General features: G+C 34.2%; 3 protein-coding genes and 1 long non-coding RNA gene across 6 annotated transcripts in view; 2 read left to right on the top strand and 2 right to left on the bottom strand.

Moving 5' to 3' along the window:
- Positions 1-4,159: 4,159 nt before the first annotated feature.
- Positions 4,160-18,063, bottom strand: part of LOC140059420 (uncharacterized) — a 43,294-nt gene continuing 29,390 nt past the window's right edge. Inside the window, exons 3-4 of the long non-coding RNA XR_011847183.1 lie at positions 16,584-16,625; positions 4,160-4,450 (exon numbers count right to left, since the gene is read on the bottom strand). This is a non-coding gene — a long non-coding RNA (uncharacterized lncRNA). The remainder of the gene's footprint in view (positions 4,451-16,583; positions 16,626-18,063) is intronic.
- LOC140059310 (tripartite motif-containing protein 2-like) lies at positions 8,085-10,259 on the top strand. The gene has a single exon (XM_072105187.1). The coding sequence runs from the start codon at positions 8,085-8,087 to the stop codon at positions 10,257-10,259; it is 2,175 nt and encodes a 724-aa protein (XP_071961288.1).
- Positions 11,521-14,817, bottom strand: LOC140058527 (ADP-sugar pyrophosphatase-like). Its single transcript, XM_072104179.1, has 8 exons — positions 14,707-14,817; positions 14,039-14,162; positions 13,444-13,551; positions 13,241-13,336; positions 12,965-13,020; positions 12,631-12,676; positions 12,160-12,222; positions 11,521-11,922 (listed from the first exon to the last, which is right to left on the bottom strand). The coding sequence occupies exons 1-8, from the start codon at positions 14,749-14,751 to the stop codon at positions 11,834-11,836; spliced, it is 627 nt and encodes a 208-aa protein (XP_071960280.1). The 5' UTR covers positions 14,752-14,817; the 3' UTR covers positions 11,521-11,833.
- The window catches only part of LOC140059416 (uncharacterized), a 32,655-nt gene continuing 30,272 nt past the window's right edge, over positions 15,681-18,063 (top strand). For all 3 annotated transcript variants that reach the window (XM_072105321.1, XM_072105320.1, XM_072105319.1), the window contains exons 1-2: positions 15,681-16,704; positions 17,561-17,780. In XM_072105321.1, coding sequence (XP_071961422.1) covers positions 16,481-16,704; positions 17,561-17,780 — 444 coding nt within the window. In that variant the 5' untranslated portion in view covers positions 15,681-16,480. The remainder of the gene's footprint in view (positions 16,705-17,560; positions 17,781-18,063) is intronic.

Raw genomic sequence — 18,063 nt, 5'->3', positions numbered from 1 at the left:
GAGGCAATGTACAAAATAAAGAGGAAGGCAACTGATGCTGAAATAGAGGATGAGATAACGAAGATATCGTTTATAAATACAAACATCAATTTGCTTCATCACCTAGAGAAGGGCAACGAAGCAACGGCCATGTTATCCGGTAATGACGTCATTAGAGCGTTGGATGATAGGATCAAGGCAGCGCCTAACACAACATCTGATGTAAATGCAGAGATTAAGTTTGTTAAAAACAATAAACAAATTGTTTTATTGCACGAGAACATTGGAATGATTACAGACTCAATGGCAGGCTGTTTAGAATTAAAAGGAGCTGAGAGCATGACGACAGGACAAACGATTGATGTTAAAATAATTAAAACTGATGAATGTGAAATAAATGCAAGTTACATAAAAGCTACATTGACACAACCAACAGGAGAAACTATCATCCCTGAAGTAGAAGAAGACATCAATGGTGACTATACTGTGATAGGTAGATGTACAAGTGCATGGATTTGGAGGGTTGATGTTAGAGTTGATGGTGAACACATTAAGAAGTCACCAATGAGTATCAAAGTAGAGAAAGAAGGACTATTAAAAACTATAAAAATAGATACCGTTAAAGTGGTTCGTGGTGTAGTTAATTATGGAGACGACTGCTTGCTTGTTTCATGTAGAGACAATGCCATTCGCAAATACAAGCAATCAGGTGAAAACATCGGTAAGGTTACACTATCAGAAGGTGTGCAAGTAAACAGAATGTACACAATGAATAATGGTAATATAGCATTCAGTGATCGTGGTAATAAATGCATCACATTATGCACTATGAATGGTGAGGTGGTTAAATCATTTGGTAAGGGAAAGTTGACAAATCCATACGGTATCCATGTGGATGAAGCATCACGTGTCATGTATGTAGCTCATGATGACAATGTAGCCATGTTTAACATTGAGAGTGGCAAGCTGATTAAGAAAATAGCAATATGTGATATTACGGGTTTGAAATTTATCAATATCATTGATGTCTCATTTACAAGAAAAGGAAACATTTTTGTACTATACCATAACCAGAATTTCTTACAATTATTTGTTAATGAGTACTTGATAGAAGAACGTGTTAATGAATGTGACGAAGATGGTAAGGTGAAGTACCCCAGTGGAGTAGTAGTTGATGATGATGACAATATAATAATATCAAGTTGCCACAAACTACAGCTATTTAGTAATAGTGGAAAGTTCATTAAAAGAATTGATAAAAAAGAAGATGGAATCAGCTATCCTTTTGGATTATGCATCTTATCACACTATCCACGTAGAGTAGCAGTGGTAAATGGTGGTGATAAAACAGTACAAATATTTAATTATTAAATATCGTATTATTAACCTTCAACAGGAATATAGAAATGATTAGAATTAGTGTTGTTTTTACTGAAAATTGTTGAAGTGATCTTATGCATAAATTAGGCTTACTATTACATAGAATAAATAATCATTTAATTTTATTTGTATATTTTTGTGATCAAATTAATAAAACATTACTCATATGCAAATTTCTCAATATGACATCACGCCACGTACGCTGATTATATAGAACCTAAGTGTGCTGGCGTCCGGGAATTTGGTAGCAGTGAGGGAGCACTTACATTTTGTTTTAATATAATACATTTTATTTTCACTTGAATGCAATGGAACTATTATCTAACGTTAACTAACAGGTTTATTATGTGATGACGAATAACAGCAGTATAATACTGTATCATATTTGCATATAATATATTTTGTATTATTCAGCCATAATTAAATTCGTTTATATTAAGTCGTATCAATATTACATTAATTACTGTAGGTAACTTTTCAATCGTTGCATTATATTTAGTTTCAATTATTTACTAGAGTAGAATTAATTACAAATTAATGAAATAGTTTTTTGGTTTATTTTTCTGATTAGTAGCCTTAAGTTTAGACAATTTTTGTTTCCATCTAAAGTAGAAATATAATTTACATATTAATTAATTAGTTCAACTGTGTTTTAGTCTAAATCTAGTAAATATATAAGTATATACTTTGGTGATTAAAGTAGGCTTAAATTTAAACAATGTTTTTCTCATTTTACTTGAATTAAAAGTTGATACATTTCAATAAACCTACTGTATTTGTATTTATTAATGTGTATTTTAATTTATTAAAAAACAAGGCCATATACATGGCTGCAGTCGCGTGCTCAGGTTAGTGTTTACCGACCGACCGACCGACCTACCGACCAACCGACCGACATAGTGAGCTGTAGAGACTAATAACAATACATATTCAGAACTAAAAGAAGAATTACTAAATAGAGAAGCATGGAGAAAGAAGACTGTCATGGACCTGCCAATTGGCAGATGACAAGACACTGTGTATACAGTATTCATTATGGTATATTACTGAAAATAAACCAGATTTTTAGGATGTACAACATTCCCTGTCTACAAGCTCAGCATGCTAGGTCTAGCCTACCATAGCTTCAACTTTGTACCAGGTTGTTTGGAGCAGGACAAGATGAGCTGAAATTAACACATATGATTGGTGAGATGTATCCTAACATTAATACCATACAATATGAAAAGGAACTACAAAACAATTTTGTTGAAATTGTGAGTGAGATGATGCCAAACATAACTTTCATTTATTAATGGAATATGAAATATCTTAAATTAAATATGAAAACTTAATAATTCTAAATCTACTGTAAATTACCAGGTTGAACGATAAAATCAACCAATAAAGGAAACAAATATTCCGACAAACTGACGACAAAAGAAAACATATATGTCATATATATATGAACACTGATGAGAAAACAGTCTGAAATTTCTCTGTCACCCGTTAAAGTCAACAATTCATTTCCAACTTTCAACTTCATAATCTGAGTAGGCGAATCAGATGTTAGTCCAGTACTGAGAGGTAGCACAAGAAGCAATCTTTACCCTGGATCCCCCCTGCCGGAATATTTTGATATAAAATGATAGAGGTTCAGACGGTTCTGTGGGAACCTAACCCTAACCCATTTTCAAAATTGTATTATTTGTATGTTCCCTTTAAATGTCATCTTAATTTCAAATTATATAATAACAATAAACTAATATTATTTACTTAGAAATGTGCCGGTTATTCAGCACTGAAGAAAACAAAAGCGTAACAATTAAACACGTGACTATAAATTAACTACTGGCCTTGAGTTTTTATTTTTATGCATTAAATTGTGTTTGAAATTAAGTAAACAAAATGTCATTGTATTTTGATTTAATGTTGTGAAATATTCGTATTATGTTTTTGTAATTGCCTATAGCTTACGACACATAACACCGTAGTCTAGATTCAAAGCACAGATTCGGCTTCAAATGTTATGAAGTGTTTTGAACGCATTATTTTGAATCGTATACTTGACCAAGAGGGCGTATCGATTGATCCTACTCAATTTGCCTACCGACCCAAGAGAGGAACTGATGATGCTATTCTTCTTTTCTTGCATAATATTTTTCAGCATATTGACATTAGGAATACGTTTGTCAGGGCACTCTTCGTTGACTTTTCGAGCGCTTTTAATTGCTTACAAACGCATTTGTTGATTAGAAAATTACGAGGGATGGATATTAATCCCAACCTCTCACTTCTGACCATGGACTTTCTGCAACAGAGACCTCAATACGTTCGCATGGACAGCAACGTTTCCAGCACAACGCTTTGCAATACGGGAGCACCACAAGGATGCGTCCTTTCGCCGTTTTTGTTTTCACTATATACTTCCGACTATGAAACGTAGGCAGTACAACCTCAATAATAAAATACACGGATAATACTGTAATCTCCGGTTATCTTCGTGGAGCAGATGCGTCACCGTACACAAATGAGGTTGACAAATTTGTGGACTGGTGTGACACAAACTACCTACAACTAAATAAAAACAAAACTAAAGAAATAGTATTTGATACAAGACGTAAAATGTTTGGACATGATAAGTTAATTATTAAAGGTGTAGAAATAGATCAAGTAGGCGAACAAAAATACTTAGGAACCACTATTGACAAAGGTCTCAAATTTAATACTCAAATAAATACCGTGTAAATCAAAGGCTATATTTCTTAAGAAAACTAAAACTATATAAAATTTATAATAATATATTAACGATGTTCTATAGGGCTATAGTGCAAAGTGTTTTAACTATTAGTTTAATATCATATACAAATGAGAACAAAGAAAAATTAGAACGAGTTGCGTGCAGGCAAAATTATTGGCTCTGACCTACCAACTATTCAACAAACATATGAAAAAAGAGTATTACATAAAATTAACATAATTATGAATGACCACACACACCCACTAAATAAGTACTATGTTTTAAACAGATCTGATATCAGGCTACGTCCACTAAGAGGAGATTGTCTTCGAAAGTCATTTGTTCCAAATTCTTGCCATTTATATAACGCAACTATTAAAAGATAGATTGAAAATTTAATTTGTTTTAACTGTATATAACACTGCTATATATATCGTATCCGGATATTCACCCCCTGGACATTTACCCCCCGGAAAACTACCCCCCGGGCAACCACCACCTTAGGACAACTACCCCCTGGACAACTACCCCCCGGACAATTACCCCTAGGAACAATTACCCCCCGGACAATTACCCCCCGGACAATTACCCCCCCCCCCCCGGGTAATTACCCCGCGGACAACTACCTCTGACACAATACTCCCCGTAGGACAACTACTTCCTGGACAATACTCCGAGGGAAAATAATCTTTTAGGACAACTACCTCCGTAGGACAACTAACCCCTGGACAACTACCCCCTGGACAACTACCCCCGGACAATTACCCCCTAGGAACAATTACCCCTAGGAACAATTACCCCCTAGGAACAATTACCCCCTGACAATTACCCCCCCCCCCCCCGGGTAATTACCCCGCGGACAACTGCCTCTGACACAATACTCCCCATAGGACAACTACCTACCTCCTGGACCTGGACAATACTCCGAGGGCAAATAATCTTTTAGGACAACTACCTCCGTAGGACAACTAACCCCTGGACAACTACCACCCAGAAAACTATCCCTTTAGAACAACTACCCCCCGGACGGACAACTACCACCCAGACCATTCAACAACCTGACTCTGCAGCAGCGTATAATAGGAATTAATAACTATATTTTAATTCGTTACTTTGACGAAATACTATTCATTATTGTAAACAAAAGTAAAAGATTGAACATAAATATAGCCTGGTATAAACTGAAGATTGTCACACATGATCATAGGATAGTCGAACGTATTATATAGTACTCCCTGTATTTACTGTAAAGTTTACTGGGTTCGCTAATAATAATAATAATTTTTGCGTCAGGACAATGCTTCGATAACCACTGGTCTTAAAAGAATTAATTTTTGTCTCAAATTTGTCATTTGTATTTTTGTACACTTGAAGAATAATATCACTTTTGATATTTGACCTCAATGTTCACTCACCGAATAAATAATAATCTTTAAATAAATTCCCCTCAAATAAACGGTGACCATGTCACTCCCATGACACATCATATGGAATAATCGGCGTCTATTTCCATTAGATTATACCCCCTCCCATTGAATAAACAACTTTCTTCCAATAAATGTCCACCTAAAAACCACCTAAACAATAAACAGCCCAGGCCGTTTTTTCAATAAATACGGTACTTTAAATCTAGCACATCTAGGGTCTAGCGTGTTGTTAAACAGAATAATCGGTTAAAAACGGGTGTTTCGAAACAAGAGACCCGAGATCAGAGACCAGAGACCCGAGACCCAATACGAAAAGGGAGACCTAAATATACGAAAAGGGAGACCCACGTACGAAAAGGGAGACCCCACTATACGAAAGGGAGACCCCACTATACGAAAAGGGAGACCCTAATATACGAAAAGGGAGACCCAAATATAGGTCTCCCGTTAAAAACAGATGATTTCATTTTTACAGAAACCGGTCCTATATATTTGTCTACTTTTGGATTGGGAGGGGGATGGGGGGTAGTTGACCGGGGGTTAGTTGACCGGGGGGTAGTTGACCGGGGGTTAGTTGACCGGGGGGTAGTTACCCGGGGGGTAGTTGTCCTAAGGGGGTAGTTGTCCTAAGGGGGTAGTTGTCCGGGGGGTAGTTGTCCGGGGGGTTGTTATCCTAAGGGGGTAATTGTCCTAAGGGGGTAGTTGTCCGGGGAGTAGTTGTCCGGGGGGTAGTTGTCCTAAGGGGGTAGTTGTCCGGGGAGTAGTTGTCCGGGGAGTAGTTGTCCGGGTGGTAAACATCCGGGGGATAACTGTCCAGGGGGTAGGTGTCCTAGAACCATATATATAAATCCAAAGGCAAATTACTGAAAAAATGACAATGCTGTGGGTATCAGTGGCTGGATCTCAATGGAGATATATATATATATTTATATGTTACGATATAGTATTTTTATATTTTTGTCAATGTTTGATGTTTATTCGTATTTTTATTGATCTTGTATTTTTGTATTCATGACTTTTTATATATTTTTAATTAATTGTTTGAGAGCTTGTTAACGAAACGAATTTCCTTTTGGACCAATACATTTCTGTATTCTGTATTCTTAATATTCGTAAAATGGAAAACATTTTAGAACAAATGGATGCCGATAATTTGTAACGTTTCCGTGTAAGGCATATGTTGTGTTCTTATCAATAGTCTGTACATAAAAGAATCAATCATGCTAATCATATACAAATACACCACTGTCACATGAACCAGAACTAAAAACTTGATTTCATATCCGAACCATCTTGTTTCACCTTAGACCTGGGAGCATTTGCACCTGTCTACAAGAACATCAAGACACTAATCTTATCAAAAGGTAAGTTATTTAAGTTCTTAGACCATTTTATCGTATTCTGGTTCGGATAAGGACCCAGTTTTCTAGTATTTTATCAATAAACGCAATTGTATGATTCAGTTTTAAATATAAAATTGATCATCTTCATTTTCGATGCTTAATGTTATGCCAAAATATTGAATAATCTCACGAATATGCATTATACTTTTGTAAGGTAACTGCATAATCGTCAGTTTTAATACACAGCGAACAAAAATAAGCACTAATCCAGTTTAATAATATTCTGGGTGTGATTGTTGACGTCACGACAAATGTCACATGACCGATCGATTTCTAAACTTCAGAGTATAGGCCCTACTGATTGGCCGAGACTTCCAAGGATTTGTAAATAAAATATTACTATCAACTTAAACAAAAGGCTGCGATACATTTTGGTAGAAGTACATGATATAGCCCTATGAGAAGAGTGGGTTAAAATACCTATTCTCATTTTTATAAGTATGGTAGGCCTATCTTAATTGTATACGTGTCCATGTACCTAGCTCCCCGGAATGTTATTTTGTGATAATATCAATAGTAGAAAAAAGAACCAGTCATGCTCTGGTAAAATATATAGGCCTACACCAACGTCACAAGAATCATGAATAAACACTAAATTCATATTGGAACCATTTTTTAAATCTCAGCAATTGGGCTTGTCTACATACTAACAGACTAGGTCCATATGTATCTTTACAAAATATCAAGTGAGCACGCAAAAATGAAAGACAATAAACTCTGCGAAATCGTAAATGTATTTCACAATGTAAACACAATTAAAATAAGACGGAACTATCAATTCTATCCAATACCTTTTATTATTGTTATAAGTATGGTATGGTATGTTATTGTATACGTGTCCATTTAACTGCCTCCCTCCGATCATATCGACAGTATGTACACAAAAGAACCAGTTATGCTCTGGTAATAATATAAATACACTAACGTCACAATAACCAAAATTAAACACTATTAATTCATATCGGAACCATTTGTTAGATCTCAGCAATTGGGCTTGTCTACATTATAGTGATAGACTTACGCAATAATGTATCTTTACAAAATATCAAGTGAGCACGCAAAAATGAAAGACAATAAACTATGTGAATTATTAAATGTATTTCACAATGTAAACACAATTAAAATAAAAGGAAAATAACCATTATAGGCAATTATCAATTCACAGATCAACTCAAGATGGCTAGCGGTGGTAAGATGGCTACCGGTGGTGATTTGGCTAAATTTCTAGAAGATATCGATGAGAAGGTTCTAGAGTGCCAAATATGCTTAAATAGACTCAACGAACCCAGAACCTTAACATGTCTTCACAGCTTCTGTTTGGGTTGTCTTGACAACTGGTTGAAAAAAAATAAGAAAGAAACCTGTCCAACTTGCTCAAAATCTTATCAGATTCCAGAGGGTGGTCTAAAGAAACTACCACCCAACACTTTTCTGAATAATCTATTAGAAACAATTGAACAGTTCACAAATACAGATCAGACCAAATGTATTTGTGGAAAGGAAGGTAAAGCTAAAACCTACTGTCAGGATTGCAGACAATATTTGTGCCAGAATTGTAGTGGTGCTCATAAGAATATTCGAGCTTGCAAAAATCACAAGTTGCATTCAGTAGAAGATGTTCAATCTATGAGTGTCAGTGAAATCAATGCGATGCATCCACCTCTGTGTTCTATCCACAATGAACCTTTAACTGTGTTTTGTAAAATATGCGATGTTGCCATTTGTATACACTGCCAACTCATGGATCACAAGGAATGGGAAGGAAAGGACAAACACACCATAATCAGCATAACAGACGCGTTTAAAACATTTAAACAAAAATCAGCGGAATTGGAGAAAGTTGCTAAACAATGTACAGATAGATTGAATGACGACCTTAAAGTAATGACTGATGATGTTACAAAACTAGATGCAAAGAGGGAAAAGAGTTTGAGAGGAATTGAAAATCATGTAGAGGAATTGGTAAGAAGAATAAAAGACAGTGGAGACAAATTGAAAAGTGAAGTGGATGCAATGTACAAAATAAAGAGGAAGACAACTGATGCTGACATAGAAGATGTGACAACGACTGTATCGTTTATAAACACTAACATCAATTTGCTTCATCACCTAGGGAAGGGCAACGAAGCAACGGCAATGTTATCCGGTAATGACGTCATTAGAGCGTTAGATGATAGGATCAATGAAGTGTCTAAACTAACATATGATGCAGAGATTAAGTTTGTTAAAAACAGTCAACAAATTATTTCATTGCAGAAGGATATTGGAATTGTTACGGGAAGGACAGCTGACCGCTTAGAATTAAGAGGAGATTATAACGTGACAGTCGGTGAATCAATCTCTGTCAAAATAATTAAAACTGATGAAAGTGAAATAAATACAAATGACTTAAAAGTTACATTGACACAACCAACAGGAAAAACTATCATCCCTGAAGTAGAAGAAGACATCAATGGTGACTATACTGTGATAGGTAGATGTACAAGTGCAGGGATTTGCAAGGTTGATGTTAGAGTTGATGGTGAACACATTAAGAAGTCACCAATGAGTATCAAAGTACAGGAAAGATTATTAAAAACGATAAAAATAGACAATGTTAAAGTTCGTGATGTAGTTTTTTTAGACGATAATTGCTTGGGTGTATCCTATAAGGACAATGTCATTCACAAATACAAGGAATCAGGTGAAGACATCGGCAAGGTTACACTATCAGAAGGTATGCAAGTAAACAGAATGTACACAATGAACAATGGTAATATAGCATTCAGTGATTGTAGTAATAAATGCATCACAATATGCACTATGAATGGCGAGGTGATTAAATCATTTGGTGATCAGGGAGTGTTGAAAAATCTACGTGGTATCCATGTAGATGAAGCATCAAGTGTCATATATGTGGCTAATAATGAAGATGTAGCCATGTTTAACATTGAAAGTGGCAAGCTGATTAAGAAAATAGCAGAATGTGATTGTACGGGTCTTAAATGTCCAAACATCTCGGATGTCGCCATTACAAGACAAGGACATATTCTTGTACTTTACAATATCAAGCATTGCTTAAAACTATTTGATAAGGGGGGAAAGTTTATCAAAGAACTTATCAATGAAGCTAATGAAGATGGTACGGTGAAGCACCCAAAAGGAGTAGTAGTTGATGATGATGACAATATCATAATATCAAGTAGTCACAAACTACAGCTATTTAGTAATAGTGGACAGTTTATTAAAAGGATTGATAAGAAAAAAGATGGAATCAACGATCCTCATGGATTATGCATCTTGTCACACCATCCACGTAGACTGGCAGTGACAAATAACGGTGATAAAACAGTAAAAATATTTAATTATTAAATAATAGTTAAATAAGCATAACAACACATTAATAACCTTACAACAGAAATATATAAATATATAATTGTTGCAGTGATCTTATGCATACATTAGGCTTACTATTATCATAGAGATATTATCTCTATGCTATTATCTAGAATAAATAATCATTTTAATTTTATTTGTATATTTTTGCGATAAAATGACTCATATGCAAATTTCTCAATATGACAAGCCATGAAAGCTAATATTATATAGAACCTAAGTGTGCTGGCTTGAATAAGTCTGGAAATTTGTTAGCAGTCTTAGATATTTTTAGTATAGTACATTATATTTTCACTTGAATGCTGTGGAACTATTATCTAACGTTAACTAACAGGTTTATTACTCATATGCATATTGCCAATATGACATCACGTCACGAAAGCTAATATTATATAGATCCTTTCGCTTGAATGCTGTGGAACTTTATTATGTAATGACGAATAACAGCAGTATAATACTGTATAATATCATATTTGCATATAATATATTTTGTATTGTTCAGCTATATTTGAATTTGTTTATATTAAGTCATATAAATATTACATTAATTACTGTAGGTAACTCTCATTCTTAAATCGTTGCATTATATTTAGTTTCAATTATTTACTTGAGTAGAATTAATGACAAATTAATGAAATAGTTCAACCGTATTTTGGTTTATTTTGCTGATTAGACAATTTTTGTTTTCATCTGGAGAGAAATATAATTTACATAATAATTAATTCAACTGTGTTTTAGTCTAAATCTAATAAATATATATATATACTTTGGTGATTAGTAGGCTTAAATTTAGACAATGTTTTTCTCATTTTACTTGAATTAAAAGTTGATACATTTCAATAAACCTACTGTACTTGTGTGATTATTTATGTGTATATTCATTACGGTATATTGCTGAAAATCAACCAGATTTGTAGTATCTACTAGTTTTGACATTAGTATTATAGGATGTACAACATTTCCTGTCTACAAACTCAGCATGCTTGGTTGTTTGGAGCAGGACAAGATGAGTTGAAATTAATATAACATATAGGATTGGAACTACAAAACAATTTTGTTGAATTTGTGAGTGAGATGATGCCAAACACAACTTTCATTTATTAATGGAATATGAAATATCTTAAATCTAATATGAAAACTTGTTAATAATTCTAAATCTAAATTACCAGGTTGAACGATAAAATCAACCAATAAAGGAAACAAATATTCCGACAAACTGACGACAAAAGAAAATATATAAACACTGATTTAAAATATATATTTAATACTAGAGTTGTTGATTATAACAATAATTAAAATTCAAAACCTTCAGAATATTTAGATGTTCAGGATTAAGGATGAAGTAAAATTTTGAAATGAGAAAACAATCTGAAATACTTTTAAAAAAGAAGAAAGCAGCAATCGAAACACAGAACTTCTCTGTCACCCGTTAATTTCAACAATTCATTTCCAACTATCAAACTTCATAATCTGATTTTGTCCAGTCCAGTAGCAAGGGGAACCCAGTAGTAGAGCCCTCTCACCCTCTACTGTCTAGACTTCTTCTTGCTTTATAGCTCTGTAGGATGATTTTGTTGGTCCAGTAGCAAGGCATAGGTGTAAACACGAGCATCAATCAAATCTCCTTTACTTGCATATTCTAAAAAAATAAAATTAAAAACTAAGCTTAATATTTAAGCCAATTCAGTACTTCCTATAAACCATTTCCTCAATAAATATGACTCATAATTTTTACATTCATTAACCATGGTACAGAAATTGTTATTTGAAATACTAGTTTGAGAGAAGGTACAATAGGAGGAATTGACTTTCATTCAAACAATCAATTTTTTCAAAACTCAATTGTTTTAATTATATGTTTCAAAAAAATACTTACTGTCCAATCGTAATCGTAGTTCGTTGACTGGAACCACAAACACCTCTATAAACTCTCCATCATCTACAAGATAAAGTGTATTAAAGTGAATAAAACACAACAACTATGTTGTACTCCAATAAACCAAATGTTTATACCTGTTTGCTGATTTTACCAATGTTTTGGTGAACTATTCAAGTAATTTTTCTTTTGGATGATTCAAAGTCAAATAAAAATCGTAAAACTTACGTTTTTACTCTAGCTTTCGTTTTAAGAATTTTATTTGACTTTTGATCATCCAAAAGAAAAATTACTTGAATACTATACATAGATCCAGATGAACCTTTTTACTAATTTTGGTGAACTGTTTTCACATGTCAGGTTGGGCAAAACTCATTCAAGCTACAGTTCAGTAGCGTTCTTAATGTACCTGGGTTGCCTAAGTAGCATTCTTAAGGTAACTGGGTAGTGAAAGTAGAGTTCTTAACGTACCTGGGTTGCTAACAGGTTTCCTATTGATTGAATCATCTCCATCAATCTAAAATAGAGACAGAAAATCATTTTTACCTTCTTCATATTCCCATTTTCAATAAATTTTATTAACAAGAGTACACAAACTGGAATTGACAAATGAAATTGCATAACACTAATGCTTATTAATAGACCATATGAATATAGAACATTTTCTTCAAATATTTGACTATATACCAATGGTTGGTTGGCTAAGTTGGTAAGACATTTCAATGCTGAATTATTAAACACTGCACCTAACCAAAATATATTGAATGCATTAAATTATAAAACAAATAATCAAAAAGTTCATTACCCTCATGTTAACAAGGTGGATAGTAGAAGCAGAAAGACCAGGATCCAACGAGACAACTAAGATAAGAAAAATTAATTACAATACAAAGATGGTTATTATTTTTATTGATTAGTATAGAACATATATTATTTAAATTGTGCATCTTTACCATCTTAATTTTATGTCTAAATATTGGGGGTCCATGCAAAGACTATTTAAATAATCGACAAGTGAATAAATTGCATAAAGGCCCGTTGGACAATGTTGGTGTACTTTGAGGTCAGCATGCAATCTTACCAGGTGAGACACTTTCTATTATGCCACTATACCCTGTCTCCTCCTTAAGTTCTCTTATTGCTGCTTCTGATGGAGTTTCATTCTTGTCAATCAAACCTGAGAAATAAATAGTGTATAATATAAATAAATACACAAAGAATGTACTTGTATTGTACAACGTATTATAATTATTATTACAAAATAAATATAATAGCCTTTCATACCTGCTGGGAACTCAATGCAATATCCTTTGATAGGAGGGCGGTATTGCCTGACAAGTAATATACAATCATGATGCAGCGCCCTCTTTAAAATTGCTACAATACCCACAGCTGTGTAAAAAGAAACAGATAACAGTGCATTTACAGTGTAAAGTTCAAGTATACAGTTATTTAGTGAATAGTCATAGCTTAGGCTGACTAATCATGCTACCTTGTACTATACTACAGTACAACCTTAAAGATCATTTCAAATCCGATGATTGATTTAGCCTTGAGTAATAAGTGCAGTACATTATACTTATGGTATTAATACCATAATATTGAATAAATAGGTGTCTTCTTTCATGATATAAGTTTCTGGATTTTGTTTTCATTTCAACATATCCAACAGCAAAGAACTTGCCAATTACAGGGATGGATAAACTATGATCATGCTTATTAACTACAAGTCTCATCAGGGAAGAGTTAAATTATTGTAATTTAACTCTTCCCTGGTCTCATTTAAGGCTTAGGGAGTGTAATAAAAACAATCATGAGTTACAATCATAGCACTAACTAGGTGAAGATTGAACCCTGGACCCCGAGATTAAATTTTTACCATCTCCAATATCTTTCTGTTTGGATTTAGTTGTTCTTTCTACCACTTCCCAAACCCTCTCCTGTCCATTAGGATCTTTGTATGTGTACTTTTCCAGTGACAGCCACTTTTCCTTGTGTATTGTCTGTACAAAAATAACATAAGAAATTTTATTTTAATAATGCCAATTAAACTGAAAAATAATGGCTCAGCTCACCAATACAGTAAAAAAATACTTTAAATGCATTATTGTGGTCCAATATATAAACGGTATCTTTTACGATTCGTTCTGATGGATAGAATTAGAAGGCAACCTATACACACTAGCCTAGCTAGCCAGCTAGACCTACTACTACTAGTACTCTACTAGTAGAAGTATATACTAACTTTGGAAGCTTCGAAGTGTGTGCTGTAGCGATAGCAAAACAAGACAACTAATCTAACTAACTAATATTAAACACAGTACCTATATCATTAGATTAGGTATAGCAGCCTTGGCCTTGTACTATAGGCCTCTACCTTAACCGTTCCGGTTCGGCGGGTAGAGTAGTAAACAATCACGGTAGAGCTAGCCTAGATAGTGTAGGTCTAAGTAAATGTAGTAGAGCCTAGCTTAAAGACCTAGCTAAGACAGTGGCTTGGGTTAAACAACAAATCTAATGCCTCTGAGTGTTTATATCATACATTACCTCTTGTTTGATGAATTCAGACATGCCTTGTGATTCACAAGTCATCCTATTTTAGCAAGTAAAGTTAATGTATAGAAACAAGTCTGCACGCTTCGCATCTGCAACGCAATCCAAAACAATAACACGTGACTTTTTAAAAATTAAAATTATGTATGAAACGCCAATGGCGCAAACATTGAACCTTGATGGAAAAAGACTGTTTTGACGTTTTTTTCGACTACCATTCTGTTTGTACAATATATAAATAAAAACCCGATATGATTTGCGCACGATGGTAATTTCATGCCATTTGGTACACTTTATTCATCACATCCAGGACCTCAACTTTCATACAAATTTTACTGTCGTGGTCAACCGTTAATTATGGTGGACTTCCACTATCACCATAGTACCACCTCTTGGTCCACTACTTTTTACAACCAATGTCCCATAATGGCATATTAAAACATCCATACAGTTGCCGTGTATCAAATATAATTATGTAGCTTCCATAACAAGTATACGCCGTTTAATCAACATGGTAGAAGTGGTCTATATATTTAGACGATAGGGTACACACTTTTAAAAATATAGTACAAATAAAAGTCTTGAATAATGGGGTTGAATCCAGACTTTTGTTTTCAGTAGTTAAGAACACAAAAAGGGTCCCTTGAAAAATTGTGATTTTTATTGACGCCCCATGATTTTTGTTTTCAATGTAACATAATATTTTATAATCATGGTTAAGTATATTGATCTATTATAACCTTTTGAATAAAATACTGAATTAATTATGATAACATGACATTTCTTTAGATTGCTTAATATATTACTTTAAAAACTTCAGTCATTACATTGTTGATATTATACTGTTGTTAATAATTAGAAAGTACACAATACGCATGCACCATTGTCTGATACGCTTGGATGAGCTCAACTTAATTATGATAATCGCTCGTGGATAGATCTATTATGCGGAATGGATGCAGCAGACATTTAGCGTGCATCAGCATCGCCTTATTGCCTAGATCGTCGTCGACATCTCTCTCGCTGTGTGTACCAACTGCTTCATTCCCGGTGCTTTTAGTGCAATAGATGTTGCAGAAATAGGATTACCATTCTTTTATTTTGTTTTATTACGTCAACCATTTATTATTATTATTTGTACGTTGGTTTATTTATCGTATAAGGAATTCGTTACCATAACTGGAACGCGATGACTATTTTAAGTGGAAATAAGGCGTAAGAGACTGAAGAGAGAATACCATTATAGAAAGCATAAAAACATCATACATCATTCTTGGTAACGTAGATAACATTAAGTTTGTATATTTTCAACTTGTAATAATTTTATGTCGAATTGTGATTTTTGTAGAAGCGAAATTGAATCATTTCGAGTTCCGTTCAAGCTGCATCTGTATTCATCTCAAGAAAATCGTTGATTAGGCGCTAGCTGAATTTTCAATCGATTACATGCTATGAATATACGAATAGCATCGTGAAACTATGCGTTCATAATTAAACCCATTGATATAGGCTACTAGTACTACTAAACAATCTAAGACTTCGCGTAATATTTCAGCATATGTTATAGCAACCCAAGACGCGTAGTATTGCAGCATATGTTATGGCAACCCAAGACGCGTAGTATTTCAGCATTGTTATGGCAACACAAGCCGCGTAGTATTTAATTCAGCATATGTTATGACGACAAGGTGGGGCAAACAGGAAAACAATGATCCGTAATGTAAAGTACTGGTTTAGGTAATAAGTCGTCTTTAGTTGTTCATTAAAAATGGGGAATACGGAGAGTCAGGATGAATCTGAGCTGTACCAAGTACGAGATTCACATATACGAAGGGATAGTATACCTGCACTAGCCGCTGACAACAACTTACCCATAGAACCACCTGAGCTTGAAGCAGATCTAAGCCATCTAACTGTTGAAGAAAAAAAACACATACAGGATGTGTTAGATAGAGCCAGGGATTTAGAGGCTACGGAAGAAGACAGAATACGGTTAGTTACTCATTTCATTTTTTTTTTTTTAATAAAACAATAATATTACCATGACATTATTTACAATAGGCCACAATTTAAAAGTCCGTGTGGATAAAAAAAGGGTTTAAAGATGGGGCACTTCCAGTACTAAATTACGGAAATTACATCACTTAAGCAAAAGTATTACTATTTTGACATCGGTATAAGTTCGCACTTAAGCAACGCAATGCGTTCATTCTCTGCAAACGTAAACCCGAGTATGAAATAATGATTTGTAAACAAAATAAATATAGTTACTGAGGAACATTCTATATTTTACATTTGGTGTTGCATTATTTGAAGTAGGCCTAGGCCGCGCCTAGTAATATCTCACACCAATGTATTACAATTATTGTTTATATTATGTCTTAGTAGTATAGCATGCCAAAAGGTCTTACCGCACAAATTATATACAACAGTTTGAGATATTATTTATTACAGCCTTTTGTATCGTGAAATTAAATTATACCATCTAATATTACTACTGACTATCGAATGAAGAAGAATCATCGGTTATTCATGTCTTCTTATATAATAGTGTGAATAATTCTTGCAGTTTAATTAAAGAAACTCGGATAATGGATGAGACGCCAAGGTTCAATTGATGATGTATTTGTCTAAAGTCATCAACCGTGCATATTAATGAGTACACTTTACGAGCACTCGAGTCTCCATAAACACGCATAATACACGCGTGTACAATCAACTTAATTCGATTCTGGGTTCGAATCCATGGTTGTGATTACCTCATCCATGAGGGTTTTTTTTAATGAAACTTATTTCAGCTCTGAAATAGATTTTTAAAGAATTGTTTTTCTTTATTTTTTTATTTTAGAAATTTAGAAGAGGATTTTACCTCGTATGCGGAATCACTTCTAAGTCGATTCACGGACACTGAATCCCTAAAGGATAAGAACTTTTGTCCAATATGTCAAGTTACCGTTCTAAGCCCAGACGCGTTGCCAGGTACGGCACAGGAAGGTTTACCGTGCGCAGATTGCGAGAGGCCAGTTTGTTTACAATGTGGATTTTACGTCACATCAGTGGCAACTAAGGTAAGGTTCCTAGTACATAACTTTCTATCTCTAACAAAGACTTCTGTTCACGTAACGCCAATGACCAATCACAAGCGACATTGTGATGATCCACCATCGCGCCGTGATTGGTTAAAGTAGGCCCTACTTACGTTGCGCTTATGCCCTTAAGTTGCGTCCAATGGGGAACCAACCAAATACCATAAAGAGACACAATTTACATAATGTGCGTTCAAAAATGTTACGTAATTACACGAACAATTTTGCATCTCTATGTGAAAATCTAGTTTTAGTTTTAAAGGAT

Source organism: Antedon mediterranea, chromosome 9 (genome assembly GCF_964355755.1).
Source record: "Antedon mediterranea chromosome 9, ecAntMedi1.1, whole genome shotgun sequence".
NCBI lineage: Eukaryota > Metazoa > Echinodermata > Crinoidea > Comatulida > Antedonidae > Antedon > Antedon mediterranea.
This window is presented reverse-complemented; position numbering and strand designations above follow the sequence as displayed.